Raw genomic sequence first — 20503 nt, 5'->3', positions numbered from 1 at the left:
AAAAAGATTCTTTTCAAGGTTTTTTTAATTCTTTTTTTTCTGTGTTAAAACAAAAGAAAAACTATACAATCGTGGTATCGTTGTAATTGTACTGACCAGGAGAATGAAGGTAACAGGTCAATTTTACCGCATAGTGAACACCGTAAAAAATAGTGAACGGAAAAATAAAAAAAGTTATGACTCTAAGGAAGGCTGGGAGTAAAAAACGAAAATGCAAAAAATGTAAAATTATCCGGTCCTCTAAGGCTCTTTCACATGGGCGAGTTTTCCGCGCGGGTGCAATGCGTGATGTGAACGCATTGCACCCGCACTGAATCCAGACCCATTAATTTCTATGGGGCTGTGCACATGAGCGGTGATTTTTCACCCATCACTTTCACGCAACGCAGGCCCCATAGAAGTGAATGGGACTGCGTGATAATCGCAAGCATCCGGAAGCAAGTGCGGATGCGGTGCGATTTTCACGCACGGTTGCTAGGAGACTATCGGGATGGGGACCCGATCTTTATTATTTTCCCTTATAACATGGTTATAAGGGAAAATAATAGCATTCTCAATACAGAATGCATGGTACAATAGCGCTGGAGGGGTTAATTTTTTTTTATTAAACTCACCTTAATCCACTTGCTCGCGCAGCCGGCATCTCTTCTGTCTGTCTTCTGTGCAGGAAAAGGACCTGGTCCTTCACATGATCTTTTACCATGGTGACGGACCATGTGATGACCGGAGTGACGTCACCACAGGTCCCTTTCCTGCACACAGCAAAAAAAGAAGACAGAAGAAAAGCCGGGCTGCGCAATCAAGTGGATTAAGCTGAGTTTAATTTTTTTTAAAAAAAAATTTTAACCCCTCCAGCGCTATTGTACTATGCATTCTGTATTCAGAATCCTATTATTTTCCCTTATAACCATGTATAAGGGAAAATAATACAATCTACAGAACACCGATCCCAAGCCCGAATTTCTGTGAAGAAGTTCGGGTTTGGGTACCAAACATGCGCGATTTTTCTCACGCGAGTGCAAAACGCATTACAATGTTTTGCATTTGCGCGGAGAAATCGTGCATGTTCCCGCAACGCACCCGCATCTTTTCCCGCAACGCCCGCGTGAAAGAGGCCTATGGGTTAAAAGGTTATTCCCATCTCAGACTTTGGGGGTTTATGGCTAGGGTATGTCCCTCAATATCTAAAAGGTGCGGGTCCCACCTCTGGAACTCACACATATACTTAGAACAAAGGCCACAAAGTCCCAGAGGGCGCGCCGCCGTTGCCCTCCATTCATCCCTATGGGAGCACAGAAAAAAGCCAAACCATGTCCTATTGAAATGAATGTGCAGGCGCAAGCACGGCCACCTCTATATTTACTTCTATGGAGCTGACAGTGCCGTCATGGAGGGCGGCCGTGTATACGCGATGAGCCCTCCAGAACTTTGTATAGGTGTGAGTCCATATCCTAGCGATATGCCCTCAATGTCTACGATGGGAAGACTGCACTGTATTGACGTTCTGCATTGTTAGTGGCTGCACGGCACCTTCAATACTGCGTATCCATTAACAATTCAGACCACCTACACAGTGCAGTCTTCATTATTTAGATAAGGGGAAGCTGCGGCCTAATTTGCGGCATGGTACTTGACCGCACGACCACAGCATGTGATTTTACCCTTACTAAACCTTACGGTATTTCCGCAGTCTGAACAGTCTCTTTACTTCTCTAAAAACCTACAGATAGAAGAGTTAAAGAGGACCTTTCATCAGAAAAAAGTATGTAAACTGACTATACCGACGTGTAGAGCGGCGCCCAGGGATCCCCCTGCACTTACTGTTATCCCCGGGCGCCGCTCCGTTCTCCGGTTATAGCCTCCGGTATGTTCCTACTTAGGCTCCACCCAGGGGAACCTGCCGCGGTCTCTTTCTCCTATGCTGTAGCGCTGGCCAATCGCAGCGCTCAGCTCATAGCCTGGCTATGAGCTGAGCGCTGCGATTGGCCAGCGCTACAGCATAGGAGAAAGAGACCGCGGCAGGTTCCCCTGGGTGGAGCCTAAGTTCCCCCGGGTGGAGCCTAAGTAGGAACATACCGGAGGCTATAACCGGAGAACGGAGCGGCGCCCGGGGATAACAGTAAGTGCAGGGGGGATCCCTGGGCGCCGCTCTACACGTCGGTATAGTCAGTTTACATACTTTTTTCTGGTGAAAGGTCCTCTCTAAAGGGGTTGATGCAGGAGTTGTCGCCTGTAACCATGGCTGGCCATTGGTCTGCAGAGGTCCTGGGCGGGTGCTTCTTTTGAAGATACACACGTGTTGCTGGATATGTAATTTATGTATTGTGCTTTTATAATCTACTCAGGACTAACTACTTATATATAGGCTCGAGGAGCTGTATTGCGTACGTCATATATGCATCTCCTCTCCCAGGATGAGCAGATATACATTATACACCATTCTGGCCCCAAGGTCTCCTCTCGATGCTGCTTTTTAATACAGTTTATAGTACAGAACTACTTTACATGCTTTGTACACAAGTTTACGACCACGGTAACAGATGGCATGGCTCGGTGTATTTCGATGCACAGGTTTGTCGATGACTGAGACCAATTATCTGTATGTAAATCAAGTAACCGTAAAGTACGTTCTTCTTTGCATTCTGGTTTTATCTCTAGCCTATTACCAGAATCCTTCTGATTTCCACTCTCTCTTTATTTTGTTTTTCAGCGCCCTGGTATGATGCCTGGTGCCCGAATACCACTACCGGGCATGCCAGTTGGATCTCCTATGCTCCCCACATATGGACCAGGGTCCCCTATGCGACCTGGTATGAACTCTATGTTGATGGACTCATTTAGAAAAAGGCTTATGACTCCACAAGGACATCCTTCTGTACCGAACCAGAGAAGGGGGTAAGTGGTCATAAAGGGTCTTTTCTTTAAAGTCTCAGAGGATCGTTCAAAACTGCTCATCTTAAAGGGGCATCCCACAATTATTATTTTTAGGCTGGGGCTACAAGGCGAGAGCAAGTATCAGGAAAGTTGACTGCAAATATTTTAGGATTGTGATTTGGCTGTAAAAACACAACCAAGTTACAGAAAAGTCTGGGGCAGGGGACATCTCAACTTGCATTGTGATCTGTGATTGCAAGTTTGCATGTGACCTGCGACCAAAAATCCAACAGTGTTGTATTTTCTGCAATTGTTGCAGTCGTGGCATGTGACGTGTGGCACTGTGATACCACTGATAATCAGTAGATGCAAAGTCGCACAATTTTCATGTCATGTAGCCCCAGCCTTTCCTATCCAGGGAACTTGCTTACCTTTCTGTGGATGGGCAACAGCTCAATAAGCACCTACATCTGCAGTTAGCTTTTATTAACCCCTTCCTCCTCTGCATAGAAAACACTCCCTCACATATAGCCTTAGAGATACATTTGGTATGTAATACCCTCTCACGATTTCCTTCTCCACTTGTCTGGCCTGCTCCACCTGCTTCTCTGTGAGAGCAGTACACCATCATTGAGGGGAAGGGAAGGAAGCAGGGAAGCTACTGAGCATGTCAGTCCACCTCTGGATGCAGGAGAAGGTGGACCAGAAGGAGAAACGGCAGGGGGTCCTACCAGAGAGGAAAATATAATGTACATAAAAACAATGTTTTTATTGCTTGTATATTGCAATAATACTTCATGTCATTGCATAGTAAATATTTTTGTGTAATAAAGAGGGTTTCACCTTTTAGGGGGGTCCTTATCTTTTGGGCAGAGTGGAAAGCAGTTACAAAGAGTGTCGTTATCTGGAGGAACTGTCCATCATTACACAGACAAGTCATTGAATTAAAGGGCCACTGTGAAATGCTTAGCTTTCCCTTTGTCAATACTGCAGGGAAACTTAAAGGATAACTGTCATGTTTTCATAAAAAAAAACTATTTTAGCATATGTTACTGCTGCAGCAGCAGCATTATGCATAAAGCAATCTTTAATTTCTCGCCCAATTTCCTTGGGGGACACAGAAGACCTTGGGTATAGCTCATCTCCCTAGGAGGCGTGACACTAAGTGAAAACTGTTAAGCCCCTCCTCCACAGCTATACCCTCAGCCTGGAGAGAGAGACTGCCAGTTTTTGCTTAGTGTCCAAGGAGGCAAGACACTCCCTGCTACTGCAGGGCTGTTTTCTCCTTGTTTAAATTTTGATTTTTACTTTTTTCTTTTCTTTTTGTTCCAGATCATCAGGGACAACAGAGTCGCACTAGACCTCTCTGTTTCTCCCGGGGTTGAGCTGCGCCAGTGCCGGTCATCCGCACTGCTGCCTCCCCCACAGAAGACAAGGTGGATCAGGGCAGCCCAGCTCCCCTACATCCCGCCAGCGCAAGGGTCGCCCGCACGCCAAGTCCCTCTCCCAGCGTCCTGCCACTGCGGTGCCAGTAGCTGAAGGGGCGACCCTGCTGGAATGGACTGAGGGTGAAGACGACTATGGTGAGAGAGTGGCTTCTCCAGCCCTACGTCCCCCACCCCCCACCCTGGTCTCCTGCGTGCCTGACCCCCCATACTTGGACCCTTCGGTCACTGCTGGACCTAGGCTGGCCCCTGGGGTGCTGCGGGGCGACATTCCACTCCCTGCTCCCTCTCCTCCCTTCTGGCCCTCATGGGACATTTTAGCAGCAGAATGCTGCGAATAGGCAGTCTCCCTTCACTTATCAGCGTCCCTCCTGGAACGCTGTGCTCGCATCCTCACGGGCACCCGGTCTCAGGGTCCCCCCATCCCCTCACCGATGCGCTGCTCTGGACCGGGGGCCTTTTCCTGAAGGCAGTGCTGCTTGGGCGCCCGCACCTCCGGCGCTTCTTCCCGGCCTGCTGGGCCGTACCTCCCAGCTGGGCCGCACTCTCCCGGCCCCCGACTGTTCCGGCCTGCGGGGTAGACTCCCGCGGCCGGCATTGGCTTGAGCACGATGCTCCTACGATTCCGGCCGGCCGTCGGCGACTTCCGGCCGGCCGGGCGCCGTAAATTTAGGTCCAGGCTCCGGGCCTACTGGGCCGCATTCCGGCGCTCCACCCGGGCCTCTGACGTCCGGTCCGCGGGGTGGGCTTCCGCGGCCGGTTTGTCCAGGCAGTCCGCTCCGGTTTCCTGTGCGGCCCCGGTCAGCCGGGTGCCGCAGAAACTTTAGGCCCCGGCTTCACGGCCTGCTAGGCCGCAAACTTCCGGCCTCTGTTGGAGGGGGCGGGAACTTCTCCGGGCGCGAATTCTTCCCGCCTGGAGGTTCCCCGCCCCCAGGGGATCGCGGCGCCGCCTCCTCCTCCCTTCCAGGTTGGTGGCTGTTAACCCTTCGGGTACCGGCCCCCGTGTTTTTGTTTGTTTTATTCGGCTGATGGGCCTATATGGCTGGCGCGCCCCCCCCCCCCCCTCTACTTTATGCTGGGCACCTGTATGGTGGCACTTCTTTCTGCCTCAGTGAGGCTATTTTTTATTTGGGAATGCATGACATGGTTAAGTTAATGGATTTCTTGTGCGCTGCACAGGACGCTGCAGCCTTATCTCAGTAGCGCCGCCTGTATGCGTGCTCCTTCCATGAGCGGCATGGTGTCGCACTCCCCGGCTGGTGCATGCTTCCCTTCTTTGGCCCTCTCCGGGATGCAGCGCTGGCCAAGTGCATGCGCCCTCCAGCTATGGTAATTGCCATGTGCAGACAACCCCTTCCTAGGCGGGAGGATACTGCACTCTCTCGGGCTGCAGGCTTGCCTGGTGCATGACCCCCCGCTTAGCTGGAATACTGCACTCTCACCGAATACGGTGTTGGCCATGTGCACGAGAACGCTGCACTCGTTGGATTCGCTGCAGGCCATGTGCACAACCCCCTTCCATAGGCGGAATGCTGCACTCATTGGATTCGTTGCCGGTCTTGTGCATGTCCTCCTTCCATAGGTGGACTCTGCACTCTCACCAGATACGGTGTTGGTCTGGTGCACGACCCCCTTCCATAGGGGACCGCTGCATTTTTACTGGATTCACTACCGGCCATGTGCGTGATTCCTTTCCATAGGCGAAATCGCTGCTCTCACTGGATTTGATACCGGCCATGTGCATGACCCCCTTCCATGGGCGGAATGCTGCACTCACTGGATTTGATACCGGCCATGTGCATGACCCCCTTCCATGGGCGGAATGCTGCACTCACTGGATTCGCTGCCGGTCTTGTGCATGACCCCCTTCCATAGGCGGAATGCTGCACTCACTGGATTCGCTGCCGGTCTTGTGCATGACCCCCTTCTATAGGCGGAATGCTGCACTCACTGGATTCGCTGCCGGTCTTGTGCATGACCCCCTTCCATAGGCGGAATGCTGCACTCACTGGATTCGCTGCCGGTCTTGTGCATGACCCCCTTCCATAGGCGGAATGCTGCACTCACTGGATTCGCTGCCGGTCTTGTGCATGACCCCCTTCCAGGGGCGGAATGCTGCACTAGCTGGATTCGCTGCGGTCTTGTGCATGACCCCCTTCCTCTAGGCGGAATACTGCACTTTATTGGTTATGGTGCTGGGCAGCCGGCCGTGTGCATTACCTCCTTCCATAGGCGGTATGCTGCATTCTCATTGGATTCGCTGCCGGCCTTGGGCATGCCTTCTTCCCTCAAGCGCCATGCATACTCCCTCACTGACTGGGGTCGTTCTCTCGCTGATAAGTTGCTGGCCGCGTGCAGGACCCCCTTCCATGGTGGGATGCTTGCAACTCAGTAAATCCACTGCCGGCAGTGTACATGTTCCCCCTTCCGTGGGCGGTGTACGGCACTCTTACTGGATTCGCTGCCGGCCATGGACATGTCTCCTTTCCTCAGGCAACATACACACGCTCTCACTGACTGTGTTTGTTCTCTCGCCAGTGTGCTGCTGGCCAGGTGCCTGACCCCCATCCATGGCGGGGTGCTCGCATTCTCCCTGGTTGCAATACTGGCCATGGGCATGGCTCCCCCTTCTGGGTAGCATACTGCACTCTCACCAGATACGTTGCTGGCCTCTAAGTTGGGTGAAATGCTTGCACTCCCATTGGATACGGTGCTGGCCTTGTGCGTGACCACCCCTCATTCCATGGGTGGACTTTTTGTACGCTCACAGGACTCACACCTGTCCTTGTATGTGCTGTGCTGGACTTGTTCTTGTCCCCATTCATTGGCGAAGTAGTTGTACTCTCACAAAATTCGGTGTTTGGATTATTGCACACTCACTTAATGCTAGGCTTACCCTGTACATGTCCCCTTTTCTCTAGGTGGACGTCCTGCTGGATGCGGTGGGGCCATGTGCATGGCCCTCTTCTGGGCGGAATATGGTATGTCTTCCTTCTCTGAAGTAGGTGCTGGTCTTGGGCATCACCCCCTAGTTGGGCGGGCTTTGCACGCTTGCTGCCCGCACTGTTTGCCAAGTACATTGCCCTCTCTTCTGGGCAGACTGCTTGCGCTCCGTCGCATGCCATACTAGTCTTGTGTGTGTCCCCCCTTCCGGTTGCACTTTGCACTTCTGTGGGGCTCTGTGGCTGGCCCTCCTTGCTGTATGACTATTTCGCAGTGGGCGGACGCTCTTGGGGCTGCTACTCTGTGCGTTGTTGGGCCGTGTATGCCTTCTCCTTCCGTAGGTGGGTTGGCTTTCTCACTGCTTATGGGGCTGCTTGTACATATGCCTCCATTCTTCCTGCGACTTGTCGTTTTTCTCTTGGGATACGGTGATTGCCGCCGGCCTGGCACTCTTCTCTGAGGAGATCTTTCTGTTCACCTGGCCTGGACGGGCTCTATTGTTCTCTACTGCAGCGAGCTGGGTGGTATCCGTTCTCTGTTCAGAGGGTATATTTGGTGTTTCCGTTGTGACGGTATCCACCATATTCGTTGGCCCTTCCGTCTGGGGAGTGTTTGTGGTTCCTGGATGCGTACCCATTAGTTACCCTGTGGCGTTGCTTCCCAGCGCAAGCGGTCACATGGTCGAGAGTGCTGTCTCCAGCGTCCCTCGCAGTCTACGTTGGCTCTGGCCGGATTACGGTTCCCTCGCCTGTTGCCATTCCTCCTCTTGGATGCGTTTTGGTTTGAGTCCTTCCTGTTGGCACCCTCCGTGCTTCAGTTTGTTTTGCTACCAGGTTCTAGCCGCTCTTTTTGAGCAGGTCACCCAACTTCTCTTGGTTGCTCGATTACCGAGGTCAGGGACCTCCACTTTCGATTCGTTAGGGTATTCGCCTCCTGCGAATTGGTGAGCCGGACATCTCGGAGTAGCGGAGTTCTGCTTTTTGAGCGGTCCTGTGGCTTCCCTGTTGCCCACTTCTCCTTGCGGTTGGAGGGTGTCATCCGTCTTCTCGGCTATATTTTCTCTCGACGGCTCTGTTTTGGCTTCTCCTGGGTCAGTTTCACTCTGATGTGGCTTCTGCCCGGCCAGGCTTCAGGGGCTGTTCCTTCACTGCCCTCCCCCCCTGGGGAGACCAAGGTTGTTCATATGGATGGTCCCGGTGTTCCTTATGACCTCGTACTGTCTCCATTGTTCACACTGGCTGTACTAGCTGTGTACCTATTACTGGGTTTGCCGCATTCTGTCCTCCGGCTGGGTGCAGATTGCTTTTACCATTCTGGGCGCTGGTCCTGCTTGGACTTTACCTTCTCGGTAACCTGGCGTGCCTACTTTCTTCTGTCAGGATTACCCTTCAAGCCCCCTCTTCGGGTCGGTAGAACACCTTCCTGTGGTGGCTACAACGACAAGGACTTTAGCCTGACTTGTCCTGGAGTCTGTTGGGAACTGGCCGGGTCCCTTTCGGTTCCTTCCGTTTGTCCATCTGCTCCCCCACTCCGCGTGGATTCGGGACGGCGTTGCTCGGGCCGACGGGACCAGTTTTCCCAACCTTTTTGCCGTGTCACTGATTTGCGCTTACTCGCATTGGATTTCCTCCCGTCTGCCCAGACGAGTCCAGCGAGCACACTAGTGTTCGCTCCCGGCCGTGCTTCGTCCAGGTTCTGTTGTCTGACTTAGGGTCTTCCCTGGGGTTCTTTAGGAAGCTGGGCATTCACCCAATTCTGCCTTTCTCTTCCCGTGATTCGGTCTTCTCCAGTCTGACCTGGACCTGCGACTGGGACTCTGTTACTTGAAGTGTCTGCAGTTTTTTGCTTGGACATCTCCGACTCTTGTCGACGCTCTGTCTCTTGTTTCCAGGAGGTCCGCGCCAAGGTTCACGGCTCCTGGGTGCTTTCCTCCGCTTAACCACGTGGCTATTGCTGTGGTTACTGCTCAAGGGCAGGGCTCTGTTTTTATGGTGTCACCGTTCATTTCACCAGAGCGGTTGGTGCCTCCGGGGCGGGAGGCATGGGCTTCAGCCATGTCATTGTGCAGGGTGGCCACGGTCTTCCTTGCACTCTTTACCAGGTTTACCTGGGTGCGTACTCTGGCTTCGGCGGCGGTTGCTGCCTTGGGCCGCCTGGTTTTTGCAGGTGGCATTTCCTTGCTGCCTTCGGGTGCTTCGCCTTGGTGCTGTGGTCCCTCCCCTCTTGGACTGCTTTTGAACGTCCCAAGGTCTTCTGTGTCCCCCAAGGAAATTGGGCGAGAAAACGAGATTTTTGTATAACTTACCAGTAAAATCTCTTTCTCGCTCTTTCCTTGGGGGACACAGCACCCACCCATTCATTGGTTTTTTTCTGCACGGTTTCCGAGTTTTGTTTACCCGTTGGGTAGTTGGCTTGTTGTTTCCACTGGTTGGACTTTGCCTTTTCTTACTACTTGGACACGCAACTGGCAGTCTCTCTCTCCAGGCTGAGGGTATAGCTGTGGAGGAGGGGCTTAACAGTTTTCACTTAGTGTCACGCCTCCTAGGGAGATGAGCTATACCCAAGGTCTTCTGTGTCCCCCAAGGAAAGAGCGAGAAAGAGATTTTACTGGTAAGTTATACAAAAATCTCGTTTTCCTCACATACCACCGTTTTCCTTGAGTTTTCCCCTTAGTTACTGGTGTCTTGAATCCTGCAATATGAGGATGTTCTCAAGATGGCTTCTCTGCCAGTTCTCTGAGGCCAAAACTGCCTTCCCTCACTTCCCATACACACTGGCTTTAGCCAGCAGCTTCCTGACAGCCAATCACATTGGATTACTGAGAGACATGCCTCCTCACTCTGACGACTAATGCAGCCATGCAGTGTGAAGGACCGCCCCGCTGCCTTCCGTTTACATTAAGTTGGGAGACAGATGAGCCATAGCAACGGTCTTTATAGGGAGCAGTGGAAAGGGACAGGTGATATAAATGAAAGCTGTTATTATAAGGCAATTACAGATCTTTTGACAATCACTGACAGACTAACTCAGGTATACATGCCTAGCGCTAATAAACTAGCAAATAAAAAAAAAAATGACAGTTATCCTTTAACACTTGGGCACACGACTAAAATACGGACAAAGTCGATGTGACATCTGTGTTACATACTTTTTTTCCCAGACCCATTGACTTTAATGGCTCTGGGTTCTATCCCTTGGGGAACAAACTTATGGATGCGGAAAGCACACAGGCCGTTCATGTGCTTTCCGCATCCATATGTCTGTTCTAAAAAAGATAGAACATGTCCTATACTTGGCCACAGAATGTGGACCACAGACCCATTGAAGCCAGTGGGTCTGGAAAAAACTGAGTCTTTTGCAGATCTGCGTTTTGTGGACCCCAAAATACATACGGTCGTGTGCATGAGGCCTTACTGCAGGATTTTCCCACAGATTACAACTGTGGTTCCCAGAAGGGGTTGTGTCTACTTATTGCCAAGGCTCTCTTCTTACAAGTAATAATTATCTAAAGTGACAACCCCTTTAAATACATTGGTACTTTGTAAGATAATGTAATAATTTAAAGGGGTTGTCCCACAAAAAATATTCTAGTTTTCAAACCAGCTCCTGGATCTGAATACTTTTGTAATTACTTGTAACTAAAAATTTTGCATACTCACTGAGTTATTCAATAAAATTTATCTGTATGACTCCACCTGCTGTTTGTTCCTTTTTCTTATTTCTTTGTCCTGCTCACTGAGAAGGCCGCACATGCTCAGTTTCATCCTACAACTGTCTCCTGAGCTGTGATAGGGAGAGCATGGACACGCCCCCTTAGCTGCAGCATAGAAGACACTTCCCTTGAGCTTTCAGCTTGATATAAATCTAGCAGAGCAAAGAATGGGGAGATCTCTGGATCCATGTGAGGTACAGGGCTGGTTCTAGCTTTGTTAGAAAGAGATTGTCATGTACTATATGATGATTTTCAGTTTTACATTATTCATGAGATAAACCCTTTTTAATAGTTGCCTCTTTATTGAATTTCTAGAATGAAGAGAAGGAAAATGGCTGATAAGGTTTTACCACAGAGGGTAAGTTTCTGTTTACATTCTTTGACACCTAATTTGATTTCTTAAAGGAGTTTACAAACTTTATGCAGATCTTACTTACTGCTAACCCCTTAAGGACCCTTGCCGTACATGTACGGTGCTGGTGGACATGACTTATAGACCGCCGTACATGTACGGTGGGCTGATCGGGCGGGTGCAGGAGCTGCGCCCGCCCAATCACCGGCACGGACCCGGAAGTCACTGACAGTTGGGCCCCTGCTTCATACGATGCCGGCTTATTAACCCTTTGTATGACACGGTAAAAAAAAAAGCCCCTTTCCCAAAATAAAACGCATATAAAATTGTAAAAAATAAATAAAAAATTTAATAGAAAAAAATGAAAACCAGACATATTGGGTATTGCCGCATCTGTAACGACCGGCTCTATAAAAATATCACATGATCCACCCTCTCAGCTGAATGCCGTAGAAAAAATAAAATAAAAACTGCTAAAACAATAATTTTTTTGCCACCTTACATCACAAAAAGTGCAACGCCAAGCAATCAAAAAGGCGTATGCACCCCAAAATTGTACTAATCAAACCATCACCTCATCCTGCAAAGAAATTAGCCCCACAATCGGGCAAAAACAAAAAAAAACGATGGCTCTCAGAATATGGAGACACTAAAACATTATATATTTTTTTTTCTTTTACAAAATTCATTTATTGTGTTAAAAGTGAAAAAAAAAAAAAAAAGTTTACATATTAGGTATCGCCGTGTTCGTAAAAATCAGGTCTATTAAAATATCACATGACCTAACCCCTCAGATGAACACCGTAAAAAATAAAAAACTGTCTAAAAAGCTATTTTTTTGTCACCTTACATCACAAAAACTGTAATACCAAGCGATCAAAAAAATCATATGCACCCCGAAATAGTACCAAGCAAACCGTCATCTCATCCCGCAAAAATTGAGATCCTACCTAAGACAATCTCCCAAAAAAAAAAAAAAAAATATGGCTCTCGGAATATGGAGACAATATCACATGTTTTTTTTATTTCAAAAATGCTTTTATTGTGTAAAACTTAAATAAAAAAGTATACATATTAAATATTGCGTCCGTAACAACCTGCTGTATACAAATATCACATGAACTAACCACCCAGGTAGACACTGTAAAAAATAAATAAAAATTTGTGCCAAAACAGCTATTTTTTGATACCTTGCCTCACAAAAAGAGTAATATAGATCACCCAAAAATCATATGTACCCTAAAATAGTACCAACAAAACTGCCACCTTATCCCGTAGTTTCCAAAATGGGCTCACTTTTTTGGAGTTTCTACTCTAGGGGTGCCTCAGGGGGTCTTCAAATGTGACATGGCAACTTAAATTATCCCAGTGAAATCTGTCCTCCAAAAACCACATGGCGCTCCTTTCCTTCTGCGCCCTGCCATGTGCCCGTCAGCAGTTTATGATCATAATAGGGCGTTACTATAAACTACAGAATCTGGGGAAATAAATATTGAGTTTTGTTTGGCTGTTAACCCTTGCTTTGTTAGTGGAAAAAATGGATAAAAAAATGGAAAATCTGCCAAAAAAGTGAAATTCTGAAATTTCATCTACATTTTCCTTTAATTCTTGTGGAACACCTAAAGGGTTAACAAAGTTTGTAAAATCAGTTTTGAATACCTTGAGGGGCGTAGTTTCTAAAATGGGGCCATTTATGTGTGGGTTCTATTATGTAAGGCCCACAAAGTGACTTCAGACCTGAACTGGCCCTTAAAAAGTGGGTTTTGGAACTTTTCTTAAAAATTTCATGATTTGCTTCTAAACTTCTAAGGCCCCTTGCAGACGAGCGTGCCGGATTCAGTCCGGATGCAGGTTCAGAGAAACGCGCGCGAGTTTGCACGCAATTTGTCTGCGATTGCGTTGCTCAGTTTTTTTCTGCGCGAGTGCAAAGCGTTTTAATGCAAAACTGAATGTTGGTACCCAGACCCGAACTCTGACTTTTTTACTGAAGTTCGGGTTTGGATTCTGTGTTCTGTAGATATTATTTTCCATTATAACATGGTTATAATGGAAAATAATAGCATTCTTTAATACAGAATGCTAAGTAAAATGTCCATTGAGGGTTAAAAAAATAAAAAAAATTACTCAATTACTTGATCACGCAGACGTTATTGTCTTCTTTCTTCTTCTTCTATCTTCATTCAGCAGGACCTGCGGTGACGTCACCACGCTCACCACGTGGTGACCGCGATGACGTCAGTGCTGGTCCTTTTGCAGGTCCTGCAAGAAGAAGAAAGAAGACGATAACGGCTGCGCGATCACATGGATGAGGTGAGTAATTTTTTTTTTTTTTTTTTTTTACTTCAAGGGACATTTTACTTAGCATTCTGTATTAAAGAATGCTATTATTTTCCATTATAACCATGTTATAATGGAAAATAATAAAGTAAATGGACTTTAATGGGGTCCCGGGGCTCATCCCTATTTATTAACATCATCTCCTTAGCAACCATCCGTGAAAATCGCACTGCATCCGCACTTGCTTGTGTGCATGAAAAACGCAGAATATAGAACACGCTGCGATTTTGTGTGTTACAAGTGATGCGTGAAAATCACCGCTCATGTACATAGCCCCATTGAAATGAATGAGTCAGGATTCAGTGCGGGTGCTGTGTGTTTACGTCACGCATTGCACCCGCGCCTTCTAACTTCCCCAAAAATAAAATGGCATTCACAAAAGGATCCAAACATAAAGTAGACATATGGGAAATGTAAAGTAATAACTATTATATGAGGTATTACTATCTGTTTTAAAAGCATTGAAATTGAAAAGTTGATAGTTTTTCATTTTTTTTTGTAAATTTAAGTTAATTTTTTTAACTAAAAATTGAAAATATTGACTGAAATTTACCACTATCATGAAGTACATTGTGTCACGAGAAAACATTCTCAGAATGGTTTGGAGAAGTAAAAGCATTTCAAAGTTCCCAAAGTGACACATGTCAAATTTCTTAAAAATGGCCTGTTCCTTAGGCTGAGTTCACACGGGCGAGATTTCCGCACGGGTGAATCCGGCACCATTCATTTTAATGGGTCTGTGTACATGAGCGTTTTTTTTCACGCATCACTTCTGCAATGCTTTAAAATCGCAGCATGCTCTATATTCTGCGTTTGTAACGCAGGACAGGCCCCATAGAAGTGAATGGGGCTGCATGAAAAACGCATTGCATCCGCAAGTAAGTGTGGGTGCGATGCGTTTTTCACTGATGGTTGCTAAGAGATGTTGTTTGTAAACCTTCAGTTTTTTATCACGCGCGTGAAAAACGCATCAAAACGCATTGCACCCGCACGGAAAAAAACTGAACAACTAAACACAATCGCAGACAAAACTGACTGAACTTGCTTGCAAAATAGTGCGAGTTTCACTGAACGCATCCGGACCTAATCCGTCACGCCCGTGTGAACCCAGCCTTAGGCCTCTTTCAGACGGGTGTTGCGGGAAAATGTGCGGGTGCGTTGCGGGGACACGCGCGAAAAAAATCGCGTGAGTGCAAAACATTGTAATGCGTTTTGCACTCGCGTGATCAAAATCGCGCATGTTTGGTACCCAAACCCGAACTTCTTCACAGAAGTTCAGGCTTGGGATCGGTGTTCTGTAGATTGTATTATTTTCCCTTATAACATGGTTATATCGGAAAATAATAGCATTCTGAATACAGAATGCATAGTACAATAGGGCTGGAGGGGTTAAAAAAAAAATTAAAAAAATTTAACTCGCCTTAGTACACTTGATCGCGCAGCCCGGCTTCTCTCCTGTCTCCTTCTTTGCTGATTGCAGTAACAGGACCTGTGGTGACGTCACTTCGGTCATCACATGATCCGTCACCACAGGTCCTGTTCCTGCAATCAGCAAAGAAGGAGACAGGAGAGAAGCCGGGCTGCGCGATCAAGTGGACTAAGGTGAGTTAAATTTTTAATTTATTTTTTAACCCCTCCAGCGCTATTTTACTATGCATTCTGTATTAAGAATGCTATTATTTTCCCTTATAACCATGTTATAAGGGAAAATAATAACGATCAGGTCTCCATCCCGATCGTCTCCTAGCAACCGTGCGTGAAAATCGCACCGCATCCGCACTTGCTTGCGGATGCTTGTGATTTTCACGCAACCCCATTCATTTCTATGGGGCCTGCGTTACATGAAAAACAATATAGAGCATGCTGCGATTTTCACGCAACGCACAAGTGATGCGTGAAAATCATGTGAACAGCCCCATAGAAATGAATGGGTCGGGATTCAGTGCGGGTGCAATGCGTTCAACTCACGCATTGCATCCGCGCGGAATACTCGCCCGTGTGAAAGGGGCCTCAAGGTGAAAAATGGCAGAGTCCTGAAGGGGTTAAGGATGAACGAATCGATTCGTCCATTAAATAATGTTGTTCAAATGTTTGACAGGGCTGGAAAATGTTGCACCTGCGCTGCTGCACCGAGCAGAGGGTTTCCTTTCGAAATCGGAGCAGGGACTGTTCATGCAGCGCTAACTGCAGGTGTCCGGCCCTGTCAATTAGGCGGCAGGGGAGAGCTTCTTGAGCAGCGGGTACACCCCCTCACACTGAACTGTATTTGATGAACAAATTTGATTAGTACAAATCAATTCGCTTATCTCTAGTTACTGTATAATAAAAAATTACCTGACTTTTTAATGTACTTTGTGGATCATTTCCTTGTGGATTTTAATATCTCTGCTGGAAGTCAGTGGATGGAAACCTTCACTGTTTAGTACAGTGCGACTGTGACTGGGTTTACACTTATTGTCGCGTGCGTTTTGTCACGCTTTTGCAATGCATTGTGTTTTTTTTTTTTGTTTTTTTTTGTGTGTGTAATAAGTTGTGATTGTTTAAAGGGAACCTGTCACCGGGATTTTGGGTATAGAGCTAAGTACATGGGTTGCTAGATAGCCGCTAGCACATCCACAATATCCAGTCCCCATAGCTCTGTGTGCTTTTATTGTGTCAAAAAACCGATTTGATACATATGCAAATTAACCTGAGATGAGTCCTGTACGTGAGATGAGTCAGGGACAGGACTCATCTCGGGTTAATTTGCATATGTATCAAATTGTTTTTTTCACACAATAAAAGCACACAGAGCTATGGGGACTGGGTATTGCGGATGTGCTAGCGGCCATCTAGCAACCCTTGTCCTCAGCTCTATACACAAAATCCCGGTGACAGGTTCCCTTTAATGATCCTTATGTAAGGGACGGCATAAAGGTTCATCTTTATTTGTTCTTGTTAGATCCGCGAGCTAGTCCCAGAGTCACAGGCATACATGGACCTCTTGGCTTTTGAGCGGAAATTGGATCAGACAATTGCCAGGAAGAGGATGGAGATCCAAGACGCCATCAAGAAACCTCTAACTGTAAGATGGGTGATGGGGCTGGAGGGAGGGGTACTGGAAATACCGAGATCTTCTTTTTGTTTTTTGTTTTTTTATAATCGAATGACTGTCAAACAGAAACCTGAAAATTGGCTCTGTTCACATCTGCACTGTGGCTTTTATTTGTGACAAAAACATAAGGCCTCTTTCACATGTCAGTGAATCACAGATGTGTGCTGTCTATCTTCTCCATGGACAGCACACGTAACCATTGATTTTAATGTGTTTCTATACACATCAGTAGTGTCCACTGAAAAAAAACACAGAGACATGCACTATTTTGGTCCGTGATGCAAACCAAACACACCCATTGAAGTCTATGGGTCCGTGAAAACCACTGACGCAACACAGGTGGCACCCATGTTCCATCAGTGGTTTTCACGGACTATTGGTAGGTGATGCTTTGGAATTGCCTTTATAGTCTAGCAGTGTGGAATACTGATGATACTCAGAGGGCAGAAAATGAACACACAACCCAAACCCTGATACTTCATGGACATCTTCACTGATGAATTACTGACTGTCTTGCCATGGATGTCATTATGGACATGTGAAAGAGGTCTAAGGCTGTTCCAGATTCTTCATACAACCCACTGATTTATAATGGGACCCAGAAAATATATGAATTATATGATTATAATTTTTTTTCTCTTACTATAATTGTATTGGCCATTCTGTACATTGGTGACCGCAATATGCAGTCCCAAATGCAAAGGCAACATCCGTGCTGCTTCCGCAGACTGATGCAGACCCATTCAACTTGAATAGGTCTGTGATCCGTCCGCACCGCCAAAAAATAGAACAAGTTCCAGAATGCGGACCCCGTGTGCATGAGCTCTTAAAGAGGTCTCCAGCTTTGTTATACGTAAAACCTATTGTCAAGATAGGTCATCAGTATCTGATCGGCGGGATTCCAACACCCAAACCTCCCGCCAAACAGCTGTTTGAGGATAGGGGTTTCCAATGAGCGCCAACCCATCCTGACAGCTCACCAACCACAGCACCGTATATTGTATAGCGGCTGTACTTGGTATTGCAGCTGAGCCCCATTAATTTCAGTGGGACTGAGCTGTGCCTAGGCCACGTAACCAATGAACATAGCCTAGGGTAAGCTGCGAGAAGGCGGCAGCTCTCATAGGAGTGCTGTGGCCTTCAGAGACAGCTGATCAGTGGGGGTCCTGAGTATCGGACCCCCACCAGTCAGATATTGATGACCTATCCGGAGTATAAATTTTTTGGGGAAAACACCTTTAATAGCTTCCATGCAAAATTTGTGTCCCCAATCAAGGGGAAAATATTCAAATGTCAGAAATTTCCTTCAAATGGACAGGTCTTTTGTATAAGGAACACTCCGCACAAAACTGTAGGATCCTAGTGCAGGGTGTGAGGCATGGTGTAAGGCGAGGGATTCTCTCTGTTTGAATTGCTGTCATGCACCTCCCCCTCATATCCTGCATTAGGAATAATAGTGTATCAGTGTTGTGCGGAGTGTTACTTTAATATGGGCTAGTAATACTTTCTATATCTCTTTGCACAGAATAATTATCTTAACATGCTCGATGATATGAAGGTTCATGATTATTTTTGCTTTCATGGTGACATTGTTAAGTTACTGCTCAAGTACACAAAATTAATTGTAAAAGGATCACAAAAGTTGTTTTTGTCTTGGACGAGTTGGCGATAAGTGAATATAAAGTGTAATAAGTTTGTATCTCACCCAATCCAATACCTAACTTTCTAACATACTCCTTACTCTACAGCAAAAGCGTAAACTAAGGATATATATTTCCAATACTTTCACTCCGGCCAAACCGGACGGAGAGGAAGGAGAGAAAGTGAGCTCCTGGGAGCTGCGTGTTGAAGGGAAATTGCTGGAAGATGTGAGTATGAGCCATATAGGTCAGTGTTTGGTCAGTGATGTCCATCAGTGATAGTCAGCCAAAACCAGGTGTGGGTCAGAAACACAGAATAGACACACTGCAAATCTTTCCGTTTAAAGAAGCACTTTCACAAAATGTTTTATTCTATGATGTAAACTGTAGTGAAGTCAATTGTCTTGCCAGTGACTGTATTTGTGAGCTACAACTAGAGATGAGCGAATCAACTTCGGATTTAAAAACGTTGTTCTAATACTGTACGGAGATGCCGCTCCGTACAGTATTAGAATGCATTGGCTTCGATGAGCCGAAGTTATTACTTCACGAAGTTGTGCAAGACTTCATGTAATAACTTCGGAAATGATTACTATTACATGCAGTCTTGCACGACTTCATGAAGTAATAACTTTGGCTCATCGATGCATTCTAATACTGTATGGAGCAATCAACTTTGGATGTACTATCCGATGTCGATTTGCTCTTCTCTAGTTACAACTAGGGCTGAAACGATTCATCAATGCCGTTTTTCTGCATCGAGGATTCGTTTAAATCACATGACACGGAGCGTGAGTGAAATGAAGCTTCTCACTCACTGCTCCTTGGCCTCCCGTCGGCAGCGCGCTGCAGGACCTTGCATTCACACATCCTCAGCGCGCTGGCTGACGCTGTGTGTGATGTCAGGTCCCCAGTGCATGCTGTGATGAAGACTCGTCTCCTGAGGACTTCATGTGTCGGCGCACTCTGCACTGAAAGGAAAGTATAAAGTTAGCAGAGACAACAGCGGCGGGAGGATATAATAGGGGCACCTGTGATTTGGCATGGGCTGGGGGAAATGGGGGCACCTGTGATTTGGCATGGGGAAATGGGGGGGACCTGCGATTTGGCATGTATAAAGTTATTGGTGGGGGGAGGCCTGGGGGACATGGCATGGAGGGGATGCTGCTGATCTGATGGCACTGGGGGACATTGTAGATGGCATAGGAGGCACTGGGGAAGGGGGGCGTCATGGCAATCTGGATGGCATGGCGGGGCTGTTGGCAGTGCCATCATGGGAGCACTGGGGGACATGGCATCATGGCATGGAGGGGCTGCTGATCTGATGGCACTGGGGGGCATGGTGGATGGCATAGGAGACACTGGGGAAGGGGGACATCATGGCAATCTGGATGGAGGGGCTCATGGCAGTGCCATCATGGGGGCATTGGGGGACATGGCATGGAGGGGCTGCTGATCTGATGGCACTGAGGGAGTGGGGGACATGGTGGATGGCATAGGAGGCACTGGGAAAGGGGACATTTTTATAAAGCAATACTTTATTTTAAGAAGGTTTTTCCTATTAGATTATTCTATTAATCGTACTTAAATAATCATTTACTGCAGCCCTAGTTACAACCTACCATTGGGTCCGCAGCGGACCGCGGACCCATTCACTTTTTCCGCGATTCGGTCGTTCTGAAAAAAGATAGGACATGTTCTATCTTTTTGGGAAATGGAAGTACGGGACGAAACCCCACGGAAGCCCTCTGCAGTGCTTCCGTAGGGTTCCGTTCCGTGCTTCCGTTCCACGCCATTCTGCATCTCCGGATTTGCGGACCCATTGAAGTGAATGGGTCCGCATCAGTATTGCAGATCAGAAAATGCAGTCCGCAATACAGCCACGGAGCGCACACGTTTGTGTGCAATAAGCCTAAATATAATGTGGTTGGTGCAACTGGTTGTGCAGTCAGATCTTCAGGGTAGGTGTTGAATATCAGAACGGTGTTGGATAGGTCATCAATATCTGTAGCCTGGACATCCCCCTTAAGAGCTAGTCCCTTAGGGTACTTTTACACTAGTGTTATAATTTTCCGGCACTGAGTTCCATCCTAGGGGCTCAATACT

The 20503-nt window shown here is 47.3% G+C and overlaps 1 protein-coding gene across 1 annotated transcript in view; it reads left to right on the top strand.

Annotated features, from left to right (window-relative positions):
- SMARCD2 (SWI/SNF related, matrix associated, actin dependent regulator of chromatin, subfamily d, member 2) overlaps positions 1-20503 on the top strand; it is a 67165-nt gene that overhangs the window by 29412 nt on the left and 17250 nt on the right. The window contains exons 2-5 of the mRNA XM_044297541.1: positions 2711-2895; positions 11290-11332; positions 16605-16727; positions 18506-18625. Coding sequence (XP_044153476.1) covers positions 2711-2895; positions 11290-11332; positions 16605-16727; positions 18506-18625 — 471 coding nt within the window. The remainder of the gene's footprint in view (positions 1-2710; positions 2896-11289; positions 11333-16604; positions 16728-18505; positions 18626-20503) is intronic.

Source organism: Bufo gargarizans, chromosome 6 (assembly GCF_014858855.1).
Source record: "Bufo gargarizans isolate SCDJY-AF-19 chromosome 6, ASM1485885v1, whole genome shotgun sequence".
Lineage (NCBI taxonomy): Eukaryota > Metazoa > Chordata > Amphibia > Anura > Bufonidae > Bufo > Bufo gargarizans.
The sequence above is the reverse complement of the archived record's forward strand: the minus strand, read 5'-3'. Positions and strand labels throughout refer to the sequence as shown.